The sequence below is a fragment of the Phaenicophaeus curvirostris genome, chromosome 14 (genome assembly GCF_032191515.1).
Source record: "Phaenicophaeus curvirostris isolate KB17595 chromosome 14, BPBGC_Pcur_1.0, whole genome shotgun sequence".
In the NCBI taxonomy this organism is placed as follows: Eukaryota; Metazoa; Chordata; class Aves; order Cuculiformes; family Cuculidae; genus Phaenicophaeus; species Phaenicophaeus curvirostris.
In genome coordinates, this window is record NC_091405.1 from 19,630,423 (window position 1) to 19,648,397 (window position 17,975).

At 39.8% G+C, this 17,975-nt stretch overlaps 1 protein-coding gene across 1 annotated transcript; it reads right to left on the bottom strand.

Moving 5' to 3' along the window:
- Positions 1–691: 691 nt before the first annotated feature.
- GPATCH1 (G-patch domain containing 1) lies at positions 692–14,579 on the bottom strand. Its single transcript, XM_069868506.1, has 20 exons — positions 14,444–14,579; positions 13,172–13,306; positions 12,809–12,894; positions 12,215–12,375; positions 11,757–11,854; positions 11,540–11,598; positions 10,968–11,213; positions 10,151–10,298; positions 9,331–9,410; positions 8,342–8,546; positions 7,318–7,605; positions 6,444–6,622; positions 6,036–6,163; positions 5,367–5,500; positions 4,876–5,045; positions 3,986–4,190; positions 3,280–3,390; positions 2,688–2,812; positions 2,148–2,293; positions 692–779 (listed from the first exon to the last, which is right to left on the bottom strand). The coding sequence occupies exons 1-20, from the start codon at positions 14,520–14,522 to the stop codon at positions 758–760; spliced, it is 2,805 nt and encodes a 934-aa protein (XP_069724607.1). The 5' UTR covers positions 14,523–14,579; the 3' UTR covers positions 692–757.
- Positions 14,580–17,975: the final 3,396 nt, after the last annotated feature.

Here is a 17,975-nt window from a genome sequence, read left to right on the forward strand (position 1 = left end):
AGTTCTAGGGGTCTATTTTAACAGCCTGATCATTAAAAAAGCAGTATTATTTCGTAATTTATATTAAAATAATTCTACAAGATGACTATTGCTTTTTAAATGAACCGCGTGAAACAAAGAAATTAAGCAACTGTGGGTTTAAGTCCACAAAATAAGGCAGATGACAATTATGGTAGTAACTTTTTAGTACCTTAGCCTTAAAAATTTGTGTCAAAATGACAGTTGACTGGTTTAGATGCGTTACGGTAAATCCTATATACAATCTAGAGATGCACAAGTAGCTCCAACACAGCCCAATACTGCAAACCTGCCATGGGAAAATCTGCATTACTCATTAAAAACACTTGCACCCACCACAACTTTCACATGGCTTTAGTTTTTAACTTCCTAACTTAATTAAAACTGAAACTTCTCCAGTGTTTTACAGTTCCTAGGCAATGCCTCATCACACAAAAATTATTTGTAATACTTAAGTTTATTAAAATATCTTGTTTTGTGTTAATTAAAACAGAGCCCATAGTATTTCAGATTTTGCTGCCCAGAAAGGGCTTTTTAAAGAGGTTTTTTTTCCATAATCCATACATTTTGAACATACAAATCATCACAAAATAAACATATGCACATTTACTTTCAAACAAATTCAATATGAATACAGTATCTACAGTGCTTCCAAGTATACATGATTGATCTACCATCATGGAGGAGATCAAAAATTTGAGATCAAGTCACACAGCACTCAAGAAAGCGAGCTGCCTCTTCAGTACTGAAGTTGTTTTAATCTAAAAGGGAGAAACAAAAAAGAAAGATCAGACTGTAACATTAAGAACATTCAGCTACTTGAGCAGCTTCTAAAACCTTAGTTTAAGAAAGTGATCTGAGTTATGCGAGATAAAAACATTCTGAGTGATGTAGAGACATGCAAACACTTCCAAAAGAGCTGTTGATACAAAGAAGTCTGTTCTGTGCAAAATGCATAAAACTATTTTAGCTATTTAGAAATCAAAGGGGTAGTAGCTCAGTTTTTCATTAAGAAAACACCAATATGGAACTGAAGCTCTGTGGCAAAGGGACTTAAGGCAGAGCCCTTTCACACACCAGCCCTTCCACCACTACCGGTTCACTCAACTAAACACACAGACCCCAACTGCTGTGCATTAGCTAGTTGGATGTGCTATTTCATAGAGTCATAGAACCATTTGGTTGGAAAAGACCTTTGAGATTATCGAGTCCAACTGTACCTGTGTACCACTAATCCATAAACCCACATACCTCATCTACCCATCTTTTAAACACCTCCAGGAATGGCAACTCAACCCCCTCCCTAGGCAGCCTCTGTCAGGGAACACATTTCAACAAATACCTTCAGATGTCTCCTTCAGGTAATAAAGAGACACAGAACAGAAGCCAACACAGCGACTGCTCTAAAAGGGATGCACTTAAAGCTGACTATGATCTGAACTAGACACAGTTACTTTGCACTTTACTTCAAGAGTGCGAACAAAATGAAATTGCAAATCATTCTTTTTTGATTTTCACATCTCTGTTGGCGCTACATTCCAGTCCCTTATTTATGAAAATGTAACAGCAGTCTAAATTTAGTAGACGTGTACGTGACTCAAGCACTATTCTGCTTGCTTCACTGCTCCTTGCTCAAGCACAGAATTATCTTGAGCATCAGTGCCGCACACGGGATGTTTTTGAATCGGATCTTTTGCTTACTATCAACAAGGTGAAGCAGACCCAAAACATTCTGAAGCAGACAGCATTCCAGTGCTGCCAAGAGAAGCAGACAAAGTAACGGCTACGAATCCCCACCTGCACCTGTTCAATTTTCAATTCCCATTCAAAATACCTTCCAAAAGGATCTGTCACCTTTAACCGTAACTTCCATGAACTAGCAGAGTTGTGTACTTAGTGCCCTTTACTTTAAGAGGCTTCTATCCTAAAATTAATTGCCCTCTATGTTAAGATGCCTAATATTTGTAATCTTTCCTCGCTTTATTAAGAAAACTAAGCAGTGTTTTATATTCACAAAGGCTGGCTGATCCGTATTCACTGCAAACAGGTTCACTAGAATGACAACTCATAAACTGAGGTTTTGCTTATTCACTGCAGAATTTGCAAGTTTAAGTAAACTGTCTCTTTACCTTCTCAGAAGTTCTTTGGGGGACAAGCCGGTGGTGTCTATATCACTGAGGCTGTCACTGCTATCTGAAGTGTCTGAGCTGCTCTCTTTTTCTGATTTTTTATTCTTGTGTTTTCCTTTGTTTTTCTGCTTCTTATGTTTCTTTTTCTGTAAAAAGAAGAGAAATAATCTCTTATTTCATTGTGAAAGACCGGCTTTTCTGAAAGGCAACAACAGCAAAACACCGATTTTCATACTAAAATCACTCATTTCATCTCAAGTCTTGAACCCCCTTCTAAACCACAAATCTCATTATTTTTTGTGTATAAGCCATGAGTTACATGCAGTTCCCAGAACGTGCCCAACATCTTCAGCATTAAGCCATCCACAATACTGTATCTGTAGTTATATTGTATACATGGAAAGGTCCAGGTTTCAAGACACCCGAGAAACTCAGTTCTAGTCTCAGTATACCCCAGGTTTGCTACAACCTAGCACAAACAATAAAACAGTTTGACTGGCAGATGAAAGAATCAGTAAGCTGTTCATTGAAATTCAATACTTTTTCCTTTTTGTGTTTGTGTTCTCTCTTAGTCTTGTGTTTCTCTCTGTTCTTCCTACGTTTTTCTTTCCCACTGGGCCCAGGAAAACTCACTGGCACCACTGGTTCCTGTTGCCAAGTAGAGCCTAAAGCACAAAGCAAATGTGGAAATCAAAAAAAAAAGACAAAAAAACAGGTTATTTTATTATTAAATGCTGTAATTCCTTTAATCTAATAGGATAGTTTAAAAAAAGGGCAACAAACAAGTAAGCTTTCAAATGGAAATACAACATCTAAAACTCCTAAATGCAACCTTCCTACTGTAATAAATGCCTTTGCAATTTGTTATTAAAAGAAACTGCAAGGCTGGTCCTATATTTTCACTATTTTTTATCATTGCCTCTATGGAACTACAGCAAAACAAGTACACAGGCAAAGAGGTTCCTGCCCATAGATCACAGCAGGAAACTAAAGCGTTTACCGATTTGACATAACACAGGCATTTAAAAGGTAAAGTGCCTATTCACAAGTGTTTTTTTAAAGAGTAATATCACCTATCTTCCATACAACTGCAATGTGCAGAGTTTACACACTAGGAGTCTACAGAACCTACCAGAAGAAAAAGATGGAGGCAATTTTGGTCCAAATTCCTCTGCTGCATCATGCTCCTGCTTTGAAGTAGGCAGCAAAGAAATGCCAGGATCAGCTGCAGCAGTCACATTCTCTATGAAGAAAAGCAAAAATTTCTTTATTGAAAAGGCAAAACAAGGTAACGCTTTTTCCAAGAAGCCCTTAAGAAAGTTAAAGGAGGCTTTCTAAAAAGCTCTACAAAACCACATTGATCAGCATCCTCTATCTCTGAGGCCTGCTTCGGCCATCTGGATGGCCGACTTTCTGAAACGCACTAGCATTCCAGGTAGGTCTTTTGTTCCTTTTTAATCAAAATAGGCCTCTTATACTATACAATTACTCATTAAAGTAATATCAGTGTATGTGTTTGCTTCTATTTAGTAACACAGTATTGCTTTTCCATTACTTGGGACGAATAAAACACTCCACAAAAAAGTAAAAGTTAGTTGGCTCTGTTAACATCTGTGACAGTGTAAGCTAATTATATTGTACATTTTGTTAATTTAATGGTATCTTGAAAATATGGAAACTTTTTACAGCTTGTGTATTAAATTCTACTGAAAAGTAGAGTAAAAGATTGGCCTCTTCCCTCTCTAGTGGAAGTATTGTGGCAACTTTTATAACTAGAATAGAAATAAACTCAAGTGTTTACAAAGCATTTATAAAAATGAACACCCATTAAGTACCACCTTGTACGTTAGATGAAGAAGTGCCTGGTAGATCAACTTGCTTCGTGGTTTCCAATTCTGCTACTGAAGTAGTTGGTTGCTGTTCTTCATCACTCTCTTCTTCAGAGGAAGATGATTTTTCATCTGAGGAACTCACAAAAATGGCTTTAAATAAGTCCATGGATGGTCTGCTTTCTTCTTCCTCATCCTTGTCTTCATTAGCCACCTGCAAAACACCGTCAAAACAAACTGTATTTTAATACTATACAATCTCTCTGCTAAGCAATAACTTGAAACATGCTGACAAATATTTAGAAAACACTCAAATACCACAATACCTGTGAAATACAAAATCTTAGCAACTGCTGGTCCAAAATAGTGAAACTCAAACACTGATAACACTCAGACACTCCTGCACAGGGTAGTGCAATTTGTGCTACACAGACAGTTGAAAACAGACCCACGTGTATTATAAATTATAATTCATTCATTCAAACTCCAATTACACACTACTAAATTCAAGCAAAAGGAAAACACCACCCTTCTCCCCAAAGTGTGCACCCTCCTCCATTCAAACCAGAAAAAAACTATATTCTGTGCCTGTAAACCAAGTAGGTGTAAGGAACTGAACTGAACTGAACTCCCAGACTGCTGAGCTAGTTTTTCTTCTCTTCAGCTGCTGCTTCAAGTTCAGTCAAACCTTCTGTCCTTGTACAGAGTAAATGTTTTACCTCTCAGAGTTGTAACCTCAAAATTCTTCAAAGTACAACCTCACTTCTTTGCTTATCCCGAGCTGGCTCTTCTGCAAACTGATCAATATTAAATCAGTTCATACATTCCCCAACCTTATTTCAAGGTTGTGATGCTTTACAGCTGTTCCCCTTTACATTCCAAAGCTGCCGTAGACTCACCTCAGTGGAAGGACTTTTGCTGGGTGCAGTTCCACATTCTTCTGTTGCTGGTGCTGGTGGCTGCTGCTGAACATCCGCTTTTGCTCTAGCAAGACTAATGAACTCACTGATAGAATCTTTTTTCTCCTTCTCTTTATCTGACACATCCCACCTTGAAGGTTTCTTTGGTTCTAAAAAACATCCCAAACATTCGTATCAGTTCCATGCAAAATTATCCTGCATTTCACAGTCTACTTGATCCGAAATTACTCTGCTTCTTCGGTGGAGTTTGACATTTTAAAATCTTTCTAATGAATATCTGACCTATAACGGTCTTCTAGGTAGAAGAAACTAGCACAATATCATTGATGCCAGTTTTTATTTTCAATTAGTTTCGGTTCTTTAATTGAAAAAACAAACAGGTGGATAAGTTCTCCACAACAAAGGCATCCTTTCGCTATACTATTAACTCATTTACTCGCTCATTATGAGCAAAGTAACAACAAACTCACTGTTGAGACTGTTATTCTGTTGAACCTTTTCATTTGTTGCTTGAGTTGCAGACGTGGTGGGCTCAGGCAGAGTTAAGAAATTGAAGACAGAATACTTGTCTCGTTTCACTTTCGGCAACCCAACAATGGAAGAACTACAGGGAAATAAAAATATTTGTTGATTATTGTTTTCAACACAGAAAGGCCTTGAACTACATACAATAAGCCATAACACCTACAATAGCCCTTAAAATGCTGCTGGAAAGCTGGGGAGGGGCTCTTGATCAGGGAGTACAGGGATAGCACAAGGGGGAACGGTTTTCCGCTGAAAGAGAGGAAGTTGAGATGAGATCTTAGGAAGAAATGTTTTTCTGTGAGGGTGGGGAGGCCCTGGCCCAGGCTGCCCAGAGCAGCGGTGGCTGCCCCATCCCTGGAGGGGTTCAGGGCCAGGTTGGATGGGGCTTGGAGCTCCTGATCCAGTGGGAGGTGTCCCTGCCCAGAGCAGGGGTGGGACTGGATGGGCTTTAGGTCCCTTCCACCCCAAACCATTCCATGATTCTATGTTTAACAAGGTAGTTCTAGATCACATCTGTTATGAGTCAAAAACAAAACATCAAGCCAGATTTTCCACAAGCATATGAAAAACTCAGAATTTTGAGCTGTTTAAAATATCAGTATTAATTGTCTTACTCAGGATATGGATCAGGAACGTTAAATCTTTTACACAACAGCTTTTCAGGATGCCATTCAAACTTGTCTCTTGTGAGTTTGCCAAACATCTTCATCTTCACAGCAGCTTCCTTATCATCGAGATCATTCTAAAAAAGTCAAACATTTATAGCTGCTAAATAAGTAACAACTTACAGAACTGACAATGTTAGAAAACTTCAGAACAGAACAGAAACAAATATTTATGTGTAGTTTAGCAAATCATTGTTTTGTAAGCAGAGAGTGTTTTTCTAAGTTTGCTAAACAGAAAGGCAACAAAACATCGACGTTGCATCTACAAACAAGTTTCAAAGAAAAAGACTTTTGGAAGCCACAGTTAAGGCAGAAACTGCAGCTCCAACACACTCCAAGTCTGCAAACAGCATCTACCTCTTGGTCCCGAGGAACCTCAACTTTGTCAACATCGTCCTCGTATTTGGCCCGGGTAAACCTGGATGCCAGAGCTGAATTTGAGGATTTGTAGAACATTGCTGCACGAAAGAACTCCTCTTGTTCTCTTCCTCGCTCCCATTCTGTCATATTCGGGTCTAAATACTGCTCCAAGGTATCTAGTATGAGATAAGGAGAGAAATGCTTAGCAGAGATTACAGCTTACTAAGGTTTGATGCTTTTCAAATAAAATAAGATAAAAAGCAAACATCCTTGCAGGTATCTACTCAGCGTTTAGTTTAAGGATAGTATTACTCTCAACTGTGTTGAATAATGGTATTTGCCAAATGCAAGAGACTTAAATATCTATTTTAAAGAAATATTGAAATTACCATTCTATTGTGATTCCATATTCTTTCTGCCTTTATAGGATCTATCAGTTTTACACCTCAAGGACAAACAAACTAAATGGAAATTCTGGTTCCATGTAGAGTTCATGGTACTGGGGAAAGCTGAAGTCTACTTGGGCAAATGAAAGGGAAATCTAGAATTACAGGCACTTAAGTAGAACATCCTAGAGAACTTCACTTCTGCTACAGCATGGAAGAATGAAATGTAATGCCTAAAATCAATTCTTGCCAACACTTATGTTACTGAGCAATTTTCCTGAAATCAACACAATTAAATAGCGGTAAGAATTTCTTTTAATATTGGCCTTAAAAAAGAAGCTAAGGAAGAAATGCTGTGAAGCTCAGGAAAAGAACTCATAGTGAAGACAAATGCCAATAGTGAAAAAAAGGGGAAAAGGGAAAAAATATCAAGAAATATTCTTTCAGAGAAAAATCAAAATATCGGTGTTAATCTCTTCATTTACCTTTTTCTCCTTGTTTAAGACTTTTCACAAAATTTTCATATCTTCTTTGTTTTTCTGGATTTCTTGCAAACGGTTTGAAGTCACTGGGACCGGCACTTGCTAACTGCCCCCCCAACAACATTTGCCACTTGCGGGAAGCATCCTCTGGGGAGGCCGGCTGCAACCTGCTGCTTTGGGCCTGCTGAGCCAACATTCTTGCTTTCATTTGCTCTTCAGATGCCTGTTTTACTTCTTTGAGTCTTTCTCTGTCTTTCTCAGACAGATATTCCAAAACAGAAGGAGCTGGACCTAAAACCCAAGGAAGCAGTAAGACATAAATAGAAATGAAAAAAATCATTACAACCATTTCTACCACTATAGTCAAGGAAAAAAGCCTACCGCTACGCGTATACATTCACAGAAAACGCCCTCAAGCATCAATAAACAGCATAATGGCAGAGACAGCAGAGAGAAAATCAGCCACTATTGCATCTTTTATGCTATTTACTACACAATTACATATCACTTTGTAAACCTCACTACTGTAGATACCAACGCAAACCACGAATCACTTATTCAATGAATTTACATGTATTTCAGTGAAACTTCATTGCAGAGGGAAAAAACACATCCTCACAGCCTACTATCTTCCAAATTCATAAGAAAGTCACAAGAAAAAATACCACCACAAGAAAACACAGTCACCCACATAATTTTAGTCTTTAAAAGATGTAAGTAAAAGAAAACACAGGCAGATACGTCAGCAATTCATCTGGTGAAATGAAACAGAACAACAACTGGGGCCTTGAGCAGGCTGATCCATGTGTCCCTGCCCATGGCGGAGATTGGAACTGGATGATCTTTAAAGTCCCTTCCAAACCAAACCATTCAACAATTCTATGAATGACAATGTATTGCAGCTAATCAACTACATTTAATACACTTATATTAGAAGAGTGATCAAGGTCAGACAAAATATTTACTGTTAGGTAAATAAGCAGGGGGTGTGCAGCACAAGCAATGGCAGGGTCACATCTAGCAGTACCTTTCAGGGCAGCCTCTCCTAGTCGTTCCCCCCTCTGAGACGCATTCAGAGCATGCCTGCTTTGTTGTGTTGTGTCACTCCCAAGTTTTCCAGTCGATTCCTCTAATGCCTTCTGTAAATGGTAGCTGTCATTCCCAGCTGCTACCACAGGTCGGAAGTAGTGGACTGGTCTGTAATTTCGTGGCAGGTCAGGTGGCAGATAAATCTTGCCGTGAGGATCACAAAACAAAAATCCACTGAGAGACAGATACAACTTTGTATTTAACACTTACACACATCTTTGAGAAATAGTCACCTCTACCTGAAAGTTCCTCAATTTACATCCTAGCAGCAGAAACAGGTATTACAAGCTACTGATTCTTTTAGACTCAAGTCAGTAAGTTACATCATACAAACTTTGGGAACTAACTGTTATATTGCTAATAAGTAATGACTATGAAAAACAGGAAAACATGCGATACCATGTGAATGTTCTTCCTTTTTCTTCATTTGAACAAAGATCACGTCAGACAATTCTGCTTGTCATTCTAATATATGCAAATATATAAGGCATAAATAACGCCAAATGGATAACAGGTATAAAAAAATTAACTCATCACCAAAACAGTGAAGTGGATGAACCATAGGGCCTGATTTTTAAAGAGGAATTAAATACTACATCTGAAAGACCTAGAAGCACGATGCACATCTTTTAATTTCAAATCTAAATCAAAGCATTCTCTCAACTTTATGTTCAGTGGATTGCGTGGAAGGCATTTGCTAACAGCCACACAGAGGCAAAGGTTAAATTCACCCAGTGGTCTGACAGATTCTAGGTTTGCACTGAACTGCCTCCAACACTACAATTTTGCTCATTCAGTGTCTTCATTGTTGACTAGAACACTTATTTCTAGGAACAGAGAAAACATTGACTGACAGTACAGTCCATGCAGCTCGCATGTCAATTTGCTGATGATATTCTTAATACAAATATAGTCATATCTGCTTACCTTGCTTGGAGCGGATGATTTTGATGCCAAGGAAAAACCATCCAAGATTTTGCCTATGTATTTAACTTCTCTTTCAGACTCTACAAAATGACCACATAGTTGGTCAAAATTTAACACAGATGTTTGGCAACAAGCACTTTTCCTTAATATTTTCCATTTCTCAAAATATTTTATGGATAATAATTGCAGTTCTTCGTCTTCACTGCCTTTCATTTCAAATTAAGGGTACTGAATCTGGAATAGTGTTATACAGCTAAAAAATGATGACCAGAGAGATGCTGTAAGATGAACACGGCTAACAGCGAGGCAGCAGCACCACTACTGTGCACTGCCAGCATCGGGAGTGCCATTAACTGTGTACAACTAACATCAATAGATCCTCTATAAATCACTAGGGTATTTCACACACTTCAAATAAACCAACAATCAGATAAAATTTAACAAATGTTATTTCAAAATACCCAACTATGAAAGAAAAATTTCTTTGTAAGCATCAGGTCACATTTTGTAGCGTTAATTCACAACCACTTGTTTCCTTCAGTAAAGCTGAATGCTGTATCTTGCAAAGCACACATACTGTCCTTATAAAAATATAATTTGGGGGTTTAATCTACACTGGGATTAGTGCAGGACTTTGGAAATCATTTCCAAATTTGAACACTTGAATACAGAAGGTAGATGAGAGGAAGTTTCAGATATCAGGGCTGGATGATGGCAGTTCATTGAAAATTAAAATATTTGGAAAATAGAGACTATACTTGTATTTTTTTTCCCCCAAGACAAGTCACAGTAACTCTTTAGACAGGAAAACAGTTCTTACTTTTACTGGATTTATACTGTTTAGGCGCCGTCCAGCCATACAAGCCATCTCCAGGTTCCTCATCTTTCAGAACTGTATCATATTTTGACAGTGTTTCAGTTGCATAAATATCATCATCTTCCTCCTCTAAAGCTCCTACACCGAAAGCCTAAAATATATTTAAAATGAGAATTCAAAAGTGTGTAACTAATTGGTTTGAGTTGCACCTACACACCTACAGGTACGTCAATCCATCTCTCACATATATGTCCAGTATCCATATATGTACTAGGAAGAACACACAGCTTCACAAATATGGCATCACCAACTAGTGGAAAAAAACAAACAAACACAAAAGCGAACATATTTCACCCCCTAGGCTAGGAAGGACAGTGAGTTTGGCCCACATCGGATAAGGAGAGCAGCCTCATTCCACAAGATAACATCTGCAGTCCAACTAAGAGCACTTTCGTTTCTCAAAGGATAAAAAAATATAAGTTGGCATAAAATTAAACATGTATCACTTTCAGAAATATATAGAAGCACAGTCCATTTGTAAGAACTACAAATATCATGGAAGAAAAAAAAAAATCTCTCTAGCTGATAGTATTTTATAAGTCTCCCTAACAGTACCTGTAAGTGAAGGCACTTCAAGAGTTCTAAGGATTTACCCACACCTTCACATTAAGTAAAAACCCAGAAATATCCTGTTCTCAAACCACACTTCAGATTTGTGGGAATCACCCTACAATGACCAGGTGCCTTCTACAGAGGAAAGATCAACATTTATTTAGATTTTACCACACTAATAACAAAATGCATTATAAAACGCCCTTACCTGACCCGTAATACCTAGTTTTCTTCCTTTATTGTGTCTGAGATCACCAATTAAATCGCTTGTGTCTCCAGAACTACCTGTGAAAAGATTCACGTGTTCTCTGCCAGATGCACCAAATAAAGCTTGTGAGGGGTCCAAGCCCTTATAGCCAAGCCCATGGACATTCTCTTTTGGAGTCAAATCCACAGGCATTACATCTTTGGGTGCAAACGTCACATTCTCTGGCTGGTATTCATCCTCTTCATCCTTGTACAAAATAAAAATATAAAACAGCAAACATCACTACAAGTTCTGTCTATTAAGCTTTTACAACATTTAGCTAACGTGAAACAAGTCAAGTTTGCGTTTCATAAATTGCATATATGAAACCAAGTATAAACTACACCTACTTAGGTAGGAGAAGAACATGTGTAGTTACACTAAAACCTTTTTTTCATAATAAGCACAATAAATATTTATGAATGCTTTCAACAAAACTTGAAACTGCATATTAAAGAAACTTCTTTGATGTCTTTGAAAGTGTGCTAGCACATATTCTGACATAAGTCAAACAACTTTTGCTTGTTCAGTACCTCAGAACCCTCAGAGAGTCCAGGGGGTAACGCACAACCGTAGACTTTCACTGCAGGGTCTGTAAGGGAGAACAGTATCACGTTAAATCGCAGTTCCTTATTATATTTCTCCAATATTAAAGAAACAGATCAAAGAAAAGGCTTTGAAATGAACTTTCTAGTCAGTCTACGAACACTCATTTTCTATTAATGAGTTTAGGATCTTCACTGAACTTACCTGGTTTCTGCCTGAGTGGCTTTCTTTTAACTCGTGGTCCAATTCCTTGTCCTTCTTTCCAGCCCATTTTTCGTAACAGTTCAACCCCAATTGTTATTCTCAGAAGACAAAAAAAAAAGGAACAGTTACCTCAAACTACATTTTTAACATTTCTTGAAAATAATACATACTTACTATTTGAAATTATGGTTTCACACTCCACTTTAAAATCAAATCTGAATATATCAATATTTGTACCTGCACAACATCTCGGTTTAAATGGGACATTTAAATGTCTTTAATGCTTACCTGCTACAAGTCTGCACGTACAAAACAAAAATCCAGGTGGAAGCCACTGACAGCATAAAACTGCAGATCTTCCAGTCTCTTTCACGGATTACTGTGGTCAAACATTACTTTTCTAACCAATGCAACAGTGAAAGTAATTGCTTGGTTAACTTTTAGCTAAATTTACTTACTTTGATGGTCCTATTAAATCATCAAATGCACTGGTTCCTGGAATGGCAGCAACTACTCCTGCGATCTGTCTAGCTTTCTCTTTTATTTTATCTTTAGCTTTGGAAGCAAAATCATCTGTGGTTGTAATAGCTTTCGGTGCTATCCCAAATTCACTAAGATCCTGGAAAATAAAGACAAAATGGAAAAACGAAGATTAAAAACGCTTCCCTCAAATACTTACTTACTGCAATGGTAAAGGGAAGAAAGCAGGGTATGACCCTCATCTTAGTAAGTTTTTCAAGCTGTTTTACAGTTGCTTCTTCAATAAGTTGAATAGTCATATTTAAAACAGCTTCAAAAGTATTTGTATTTTCTGATAGAGGAAGTGAAAGGGTTGAGTTCAGGTTTGCAGTTTTTTTTAATACTGAGATTACAGGAGCTCCCAAAGTGAATCTATGAAACATCCTATAGGAACTAGCAGTATAACACTGTACACACAAAACACTTTTAAAGGTACTTTTTGCTATTGAAGTTCTTCAGAAAATTCCACTGCCTGAAACACCTGCTGCCATGGTAACTACTTTCAAAAGATTTGTATTCCATCCTAAATTAACCTCTTCATCCATGAAGTCTTCTGGTCCAAGAACAGTTCTGTCCGCTCTCTTCTGCCGTGATGACACAAAAGTTGAAGGAGTCCATCCTTTAAAGAAATGAATATCCAAGTAAGGTACTGTAAACTGTAACGTAATGTTTGAAAGCACATCGAACATTTCAATCATACACCTTAAGGATATATCAAGGCAACATCCATAAAACTGCAGTTCAAAAACTCAAGGGGAAATATCTTCAACAACACTGTTTTAACTATTTATGGTATAATGAAAAGCAGGAAAAAAGTACTTAGTAACATGTAGCTTGTTTTCACTGACATTAAATTACGGTAATTGATTAACCCAGAATACAGGAAAATATCTAACCTTCCTTTGTGCCAACAGTGTTAAAGTAACCGGCCGAGAAACCACCAGTAAATGCTCCATGGAAACGCTGATATCGTCCCTTTGCATCTTTAACAGTCTGTTCTTGAAGAGGAACTGGCTTTTTAAGTCGTTCACCTACAAACAGATAAATCAGAAACTCAGTCAAAACAGTGCGTAAAGAATGGACTCTCCACACGCTCCAGATGCCATCTCTTCCTTGCAATTAAGGATTGGCTCAAACATTAGCCACCCTGAAGCAGAAAGCATCAGCAGTTTACATTTGTCCCCACCATTCCTTAAATATATGTATACACTGTGACGTATCTTGCTAAATTAAAAGCACAAAAATAGAAAATCTAAATTCTAATGAGTTCTGAGAGCATTATTCTTCCTGTGGAAGGGCACTTTTAGTTGTTAGTATGCAAGATCCCTGACAGGGCTTTATCCCTTAAGTAACTTGCAAAATTACACTGTGTCAGAAGCATTCAAAACTGAAACAGAACATAAATGCTATCGACTTTGACGTAAATATTTGCAACTTTCTAACAATACTTCTATTAATTAAGTGGCACAGACTCAAGAGTCACAGCTGCACCGAAGTCCTTGGACCATGCCAAGTCTGCCTCACGACCACAACAGAACTGTGTCCCACTCTGCAGCTCCCAGCACAGGAGGAACACGGACCAGAGGAGGTCACCAAAATCATCAAAGGCCTGGAAACACCTCCCCTATGAAGAGAGGCTGAGAGAGCTGGGATTGTTCAGTTTGGAGAAGAGACGGCTCTGGAGAGACCTTAGGGCAGCTTCGAGCACTGAAAGGGGCTGCAGGAAAGCTGAGGAGGGGCTCTTGGTCAGGGAGTGTAGGGACAGGAAGAGGAGGAATGGTTTTCAGTTGAAAGAGGGGAGACTGAGAGGAGATCTTAGGGAGAAATGCTTTGCTGTGAGGCTGGGGAGGCCCTGGCCCAGGCTGCCCAGAGCAGGGGTGGCTGCCCCATCCCTGGAGGGGTTCAGGGCCAGGCTGGATGGGGCTTGGAGCCCCTGATCCAGTGGGAGGTGTCCCTGCCCGTGGCAGGGTGGGACTGGATGGGCTCTGAGGTCCCTCCCGACCCCAGCCCTGCTGTGCTCACGCCCCACTCGCACAGAGCTGCACAAGGGCCGGGGTGCCGGCCTCCCACACGCCCGCCCCCCAGCGCGGCCGGGGCAGCGGCGGGGGCTCCGGGCCGCCCCTCTGCCCGGGGAGGCTCGGGGGGAGCAGCGGCCGCGCCGCCCTTACCCTCCTGCAGCGGCGGCAGCGCCGAGCCGAAGCTCACCAGATCCTCCTCGTCGCTGTCGGCGGAGTCGGGCGCCGCCATCTTAGCGCGACGGCGGCCGCCGAGGGACCAAAGGCGTCAGCGAGGGGCGGGGCAGGCGGAGCCCTAGGGAGGAACCTGGAGCCGAGGGAGGGAGCTCAGAGATGGGGGCGCTCGGCACCTCCTACAAACACCCCAATACCTGCCCAGACATGCAGACACTAAGTATCTTTTACCCTTTTTATGTTGAGGGTCCCAAAATTGTATACAGGACTCCACGTGGGGTCCGACAAGAGCAGAGTAGAGGGGGAGAATCCCTTCCCCCGGCCTGCTGGCCACACTCCTCTCGGTCTGAAAAGTTGTTTGATATCCCTAAAAGTCCATAATGTTAGAAAACGTAACACACTTGATGTCAGTGGCCGTTCACTCGCCTGTCTCAAAACCCACGCAGCAGGCCAGCCCCCCTCGCTCACCCCCAGACTGAGGGCTGGGAAGGGCCAGCTAGAACTCTGAGAAACGGGGTTACCCAAACCAAGGTGTAAAACAAACCTCGCCCTGGGTCAATATTGCCAAGAGAGGTGAGAGTTCAATTTATTACAGGCTTTAGCAGATACATGGCAAAATGTGGTTAACCACGTTGTCTTGGGAGCTGTTGGAAAAGTGTCTGCGCAAGAATTGGTGCAGAAAACCCTGCTCTCAGACCTTCACCAGAAGAGCTGTAGCCCTCTACACATGCAGGTAGCTCTGCGTCTCTTTGGGGAGTATCAGATCACAGAGGAATTCTTACTGAATATATTTCATACAGAGACCACAAAAGAACCAGCAAGCATTCATCAGGAAGACCCAAGTGTTTGTCAAGCACTGGAAGAGGCTGCCCAGGGAGGTGGTGGAGTCCCCATCCCTGGAGGGATTCAAAAGATGTGTAGATGTGGCAGTGACTGGGTTTATAATTGGACTTGATCTTAAAGGTATTTTTCAACCTAAATTATTATGTGAAAATTTGGGGTTTAATTTTGCAGCTTTCCACATAAACTCTCCTGTCGATGTTGATTAATTTGACTTCTCAAGCTTACATTTTACCTTAATGCTCAGATTCACTGCAAACACAATACATTAAAAATCTAAAAACCAAACAACCCCTAAACCACTGAAACTCAAACAAAATCCACTTCATTTTGTGCTGAAGATAGACTTTGTCAGTCCTCAGCTTTTGTAACCCAGTATCACCCATTTATTGAAATCCTTGAAAAGAAATCACAACACAGACTGGCAAGATGCCTGCCCATGACAGAAAAGGCTTCTGCACGTTTAGTGACCTATTCTCTAATCCAGCATTTGTGTCTGTATGCACAGAACTGGTTTCTTTCAAAGTGAAACTACCTGAGTTTCACGTGGTTTCAGGTTTCCATAGGAAATATTTACAGGGTTCCATGCAAATAGGGAGTAGTCTGTTTAATTTAGGCATCTAACTCAGTTTAAAACAATATAGTAGAGGCCTTAGACATTTATCTACATGCATTATCTTTTTTCATAATTATTCACTAGTAAGCAGTTAGCTAGAACATATAGTGGCAAAATGAGTTGTTAGCACAGTCCCCGTTTCTCTTTGTTTAGGAAATAATAGTTCCTGAAGAGTCAATTCTATGTGACTTTGATTTAAGACACTGGCTTATATAAACCTTTTTAGCACAATGTTAACAGAAAATCCTTTGAGTGTCTTGTCTGTTAATTTTCAAAGAGTTGGAGTAATCAAATATTGGCGGGGGGTGGGAACGGGGAGGAGAGGAGGGTGGGTGTCCCTTTAAGGCTTTTCTCGGGTTAGAATTACTTTTGCATCCCAATGTAGTTTACTCAGTCTCCTGTTTGCAACTGTTAAGCCAGGTGGCAGTTGCTGTTTGTAGCTGTTAAACAAAACAGCAATTCCAGTGTCTTTTGATGACTGCAATGAAACTAAAATGTTCGTAGGTCTGGATAACTTACACTTAAAAGAGTTGGGTTTTTTTAAAGTCATTTGTCTGGTGAAAAAAAAAATCAGTATTTTTGGGTGAAAGCTCAAATACTTCAGTGTATGCCTGTATCTCCAGGGCTGAAATGGAGCCCCTGAGGTACTTCAGGCTTTTCAACATCTGTTTTTGAATTAGTGCATCAAGAAGATCAACTGAAAAGTGTCTTCCCTTACCTTTTGTTACATTCTTTCCAAGCAATCTTCAAATAGGTGACTTTTTCTCATTTAGTTTGAAGTTATGTGAGACACTGGAACTTCAGCCTAAAAGCAGCACAATCGATAGCTAAAAGAATCAATCGAATGAATCAACAATTTTCATTTACAGGGGTGTTAAAACCTTGTTAAAGAAGAAAACGAAAACAGAAGCACAGGAAGTATAAAAATACAATATTAAACACTGTACCTTTTTATTTTTCAAAACACAGTAAAAAGAGACAAAAAGCCTGACTTTACCTCTGTGTTATCTTGCATTCAAAGGGAATGTTCCCTCAAATATTCTTCCCATCAACACACAGCAAAGCAGACACAGGGAGTACAGACCCTGAGGCATCGTTTGAGTTCCTGCAAAGTGCCAATTATCATTTTTTAAAACAATGGACAACAACAACAATAAAGAGATAAAGACTATTGTGCTTAAGTACACAGATTTTATCTAAAGGGAAGGCCTTATCTAGGAAAAGTGGTGATGATTTTGCCCATGTTTGCCCTTCCACACCGAATTCCCACTGCAGCTGCAATCTCGTTTCCAGTGTGATAGCACAGTGGGAAAGGCAAAGCATATCGGATAGTGAACGGGAGGCTTTTTAGTGAAGATAAAGCTGCAATCCAAAGCCCTTACACTGACTTTGTGTACCGTTTCTGTACCGGTTTGCTATCAGTCAGTACATTTCTTGGTAAGGAAACCTTCTGCTGGCACTTCTTACTTGCAGTTCCTGTCTGGTCACTTTTCAATCGTCTGTCACAAAATTCAGAATTCCTTTTGTTTGTGAGAGCACCTTTTAATTCTTTACTCTCAAACTTTTCTAATCTCCTGAATCTTGTAAACTTACAACCGTGTAAAAGCAGATTCACATCACTATTGCTGCTGTGACCCCATGCCCTGCTTTTGCCATTCTCCATCTCTTTTTTTCCCCCAAAATACATACTTGGAAAGAATTGAGAGTGCGACTAAAGCGCTTTTGCTGATAAGCCTCTGTCTCTGTGGAATGAAAGCTGTCCTGTTACCTCCCTGTGGCTGCAAGGTCTGTAAAATCACACAAAAGAAACTCTTTCCAGAGGGCAGCACCTGGCCTTCCGAGCCAAAGCAGACCCATCTCTTCAGTATGTGACAGTGTGTCAACACATGTCCCATCAGGAAATGAATTTCTCAAACAAGAGACTGATTCCTAGTGGCTAAAGACTGAAGCCAGGATTACATATAGTCACGTATCTTTCCTAGATGGGGGAGTGAGAGAAGGACAAGATGAGCTGAGGAAGTGCAGTGACACAAACAGAACAGAACCATAACCCAT

Excerpts from the sequence above, each read along its gene's own strand:
- GPATCH1 (XM_069868506.1), bottom strand. The coding sequence starts at position 14,522 with ATGGCGGCGCCCGACTCCGCCGACAGCGACGAGGAGGATCTGGTGAGC. Across the intron at positions 5,046-5,366 it reads ACAGAATAACAGTCTCAACA|AACCAAAGAAACCTTCAAGG; the intron begins GTGAGTTTGTTG and ends GATGTTTTTTAG. Across the intron at positions 780-2,147 it reads CCCAAAGAACTTCTGAGAAG|ATTAAAACAACTTCAGTACT; the intron begins GTAAAGAGACAG and ends TCTCCCTTTTAG.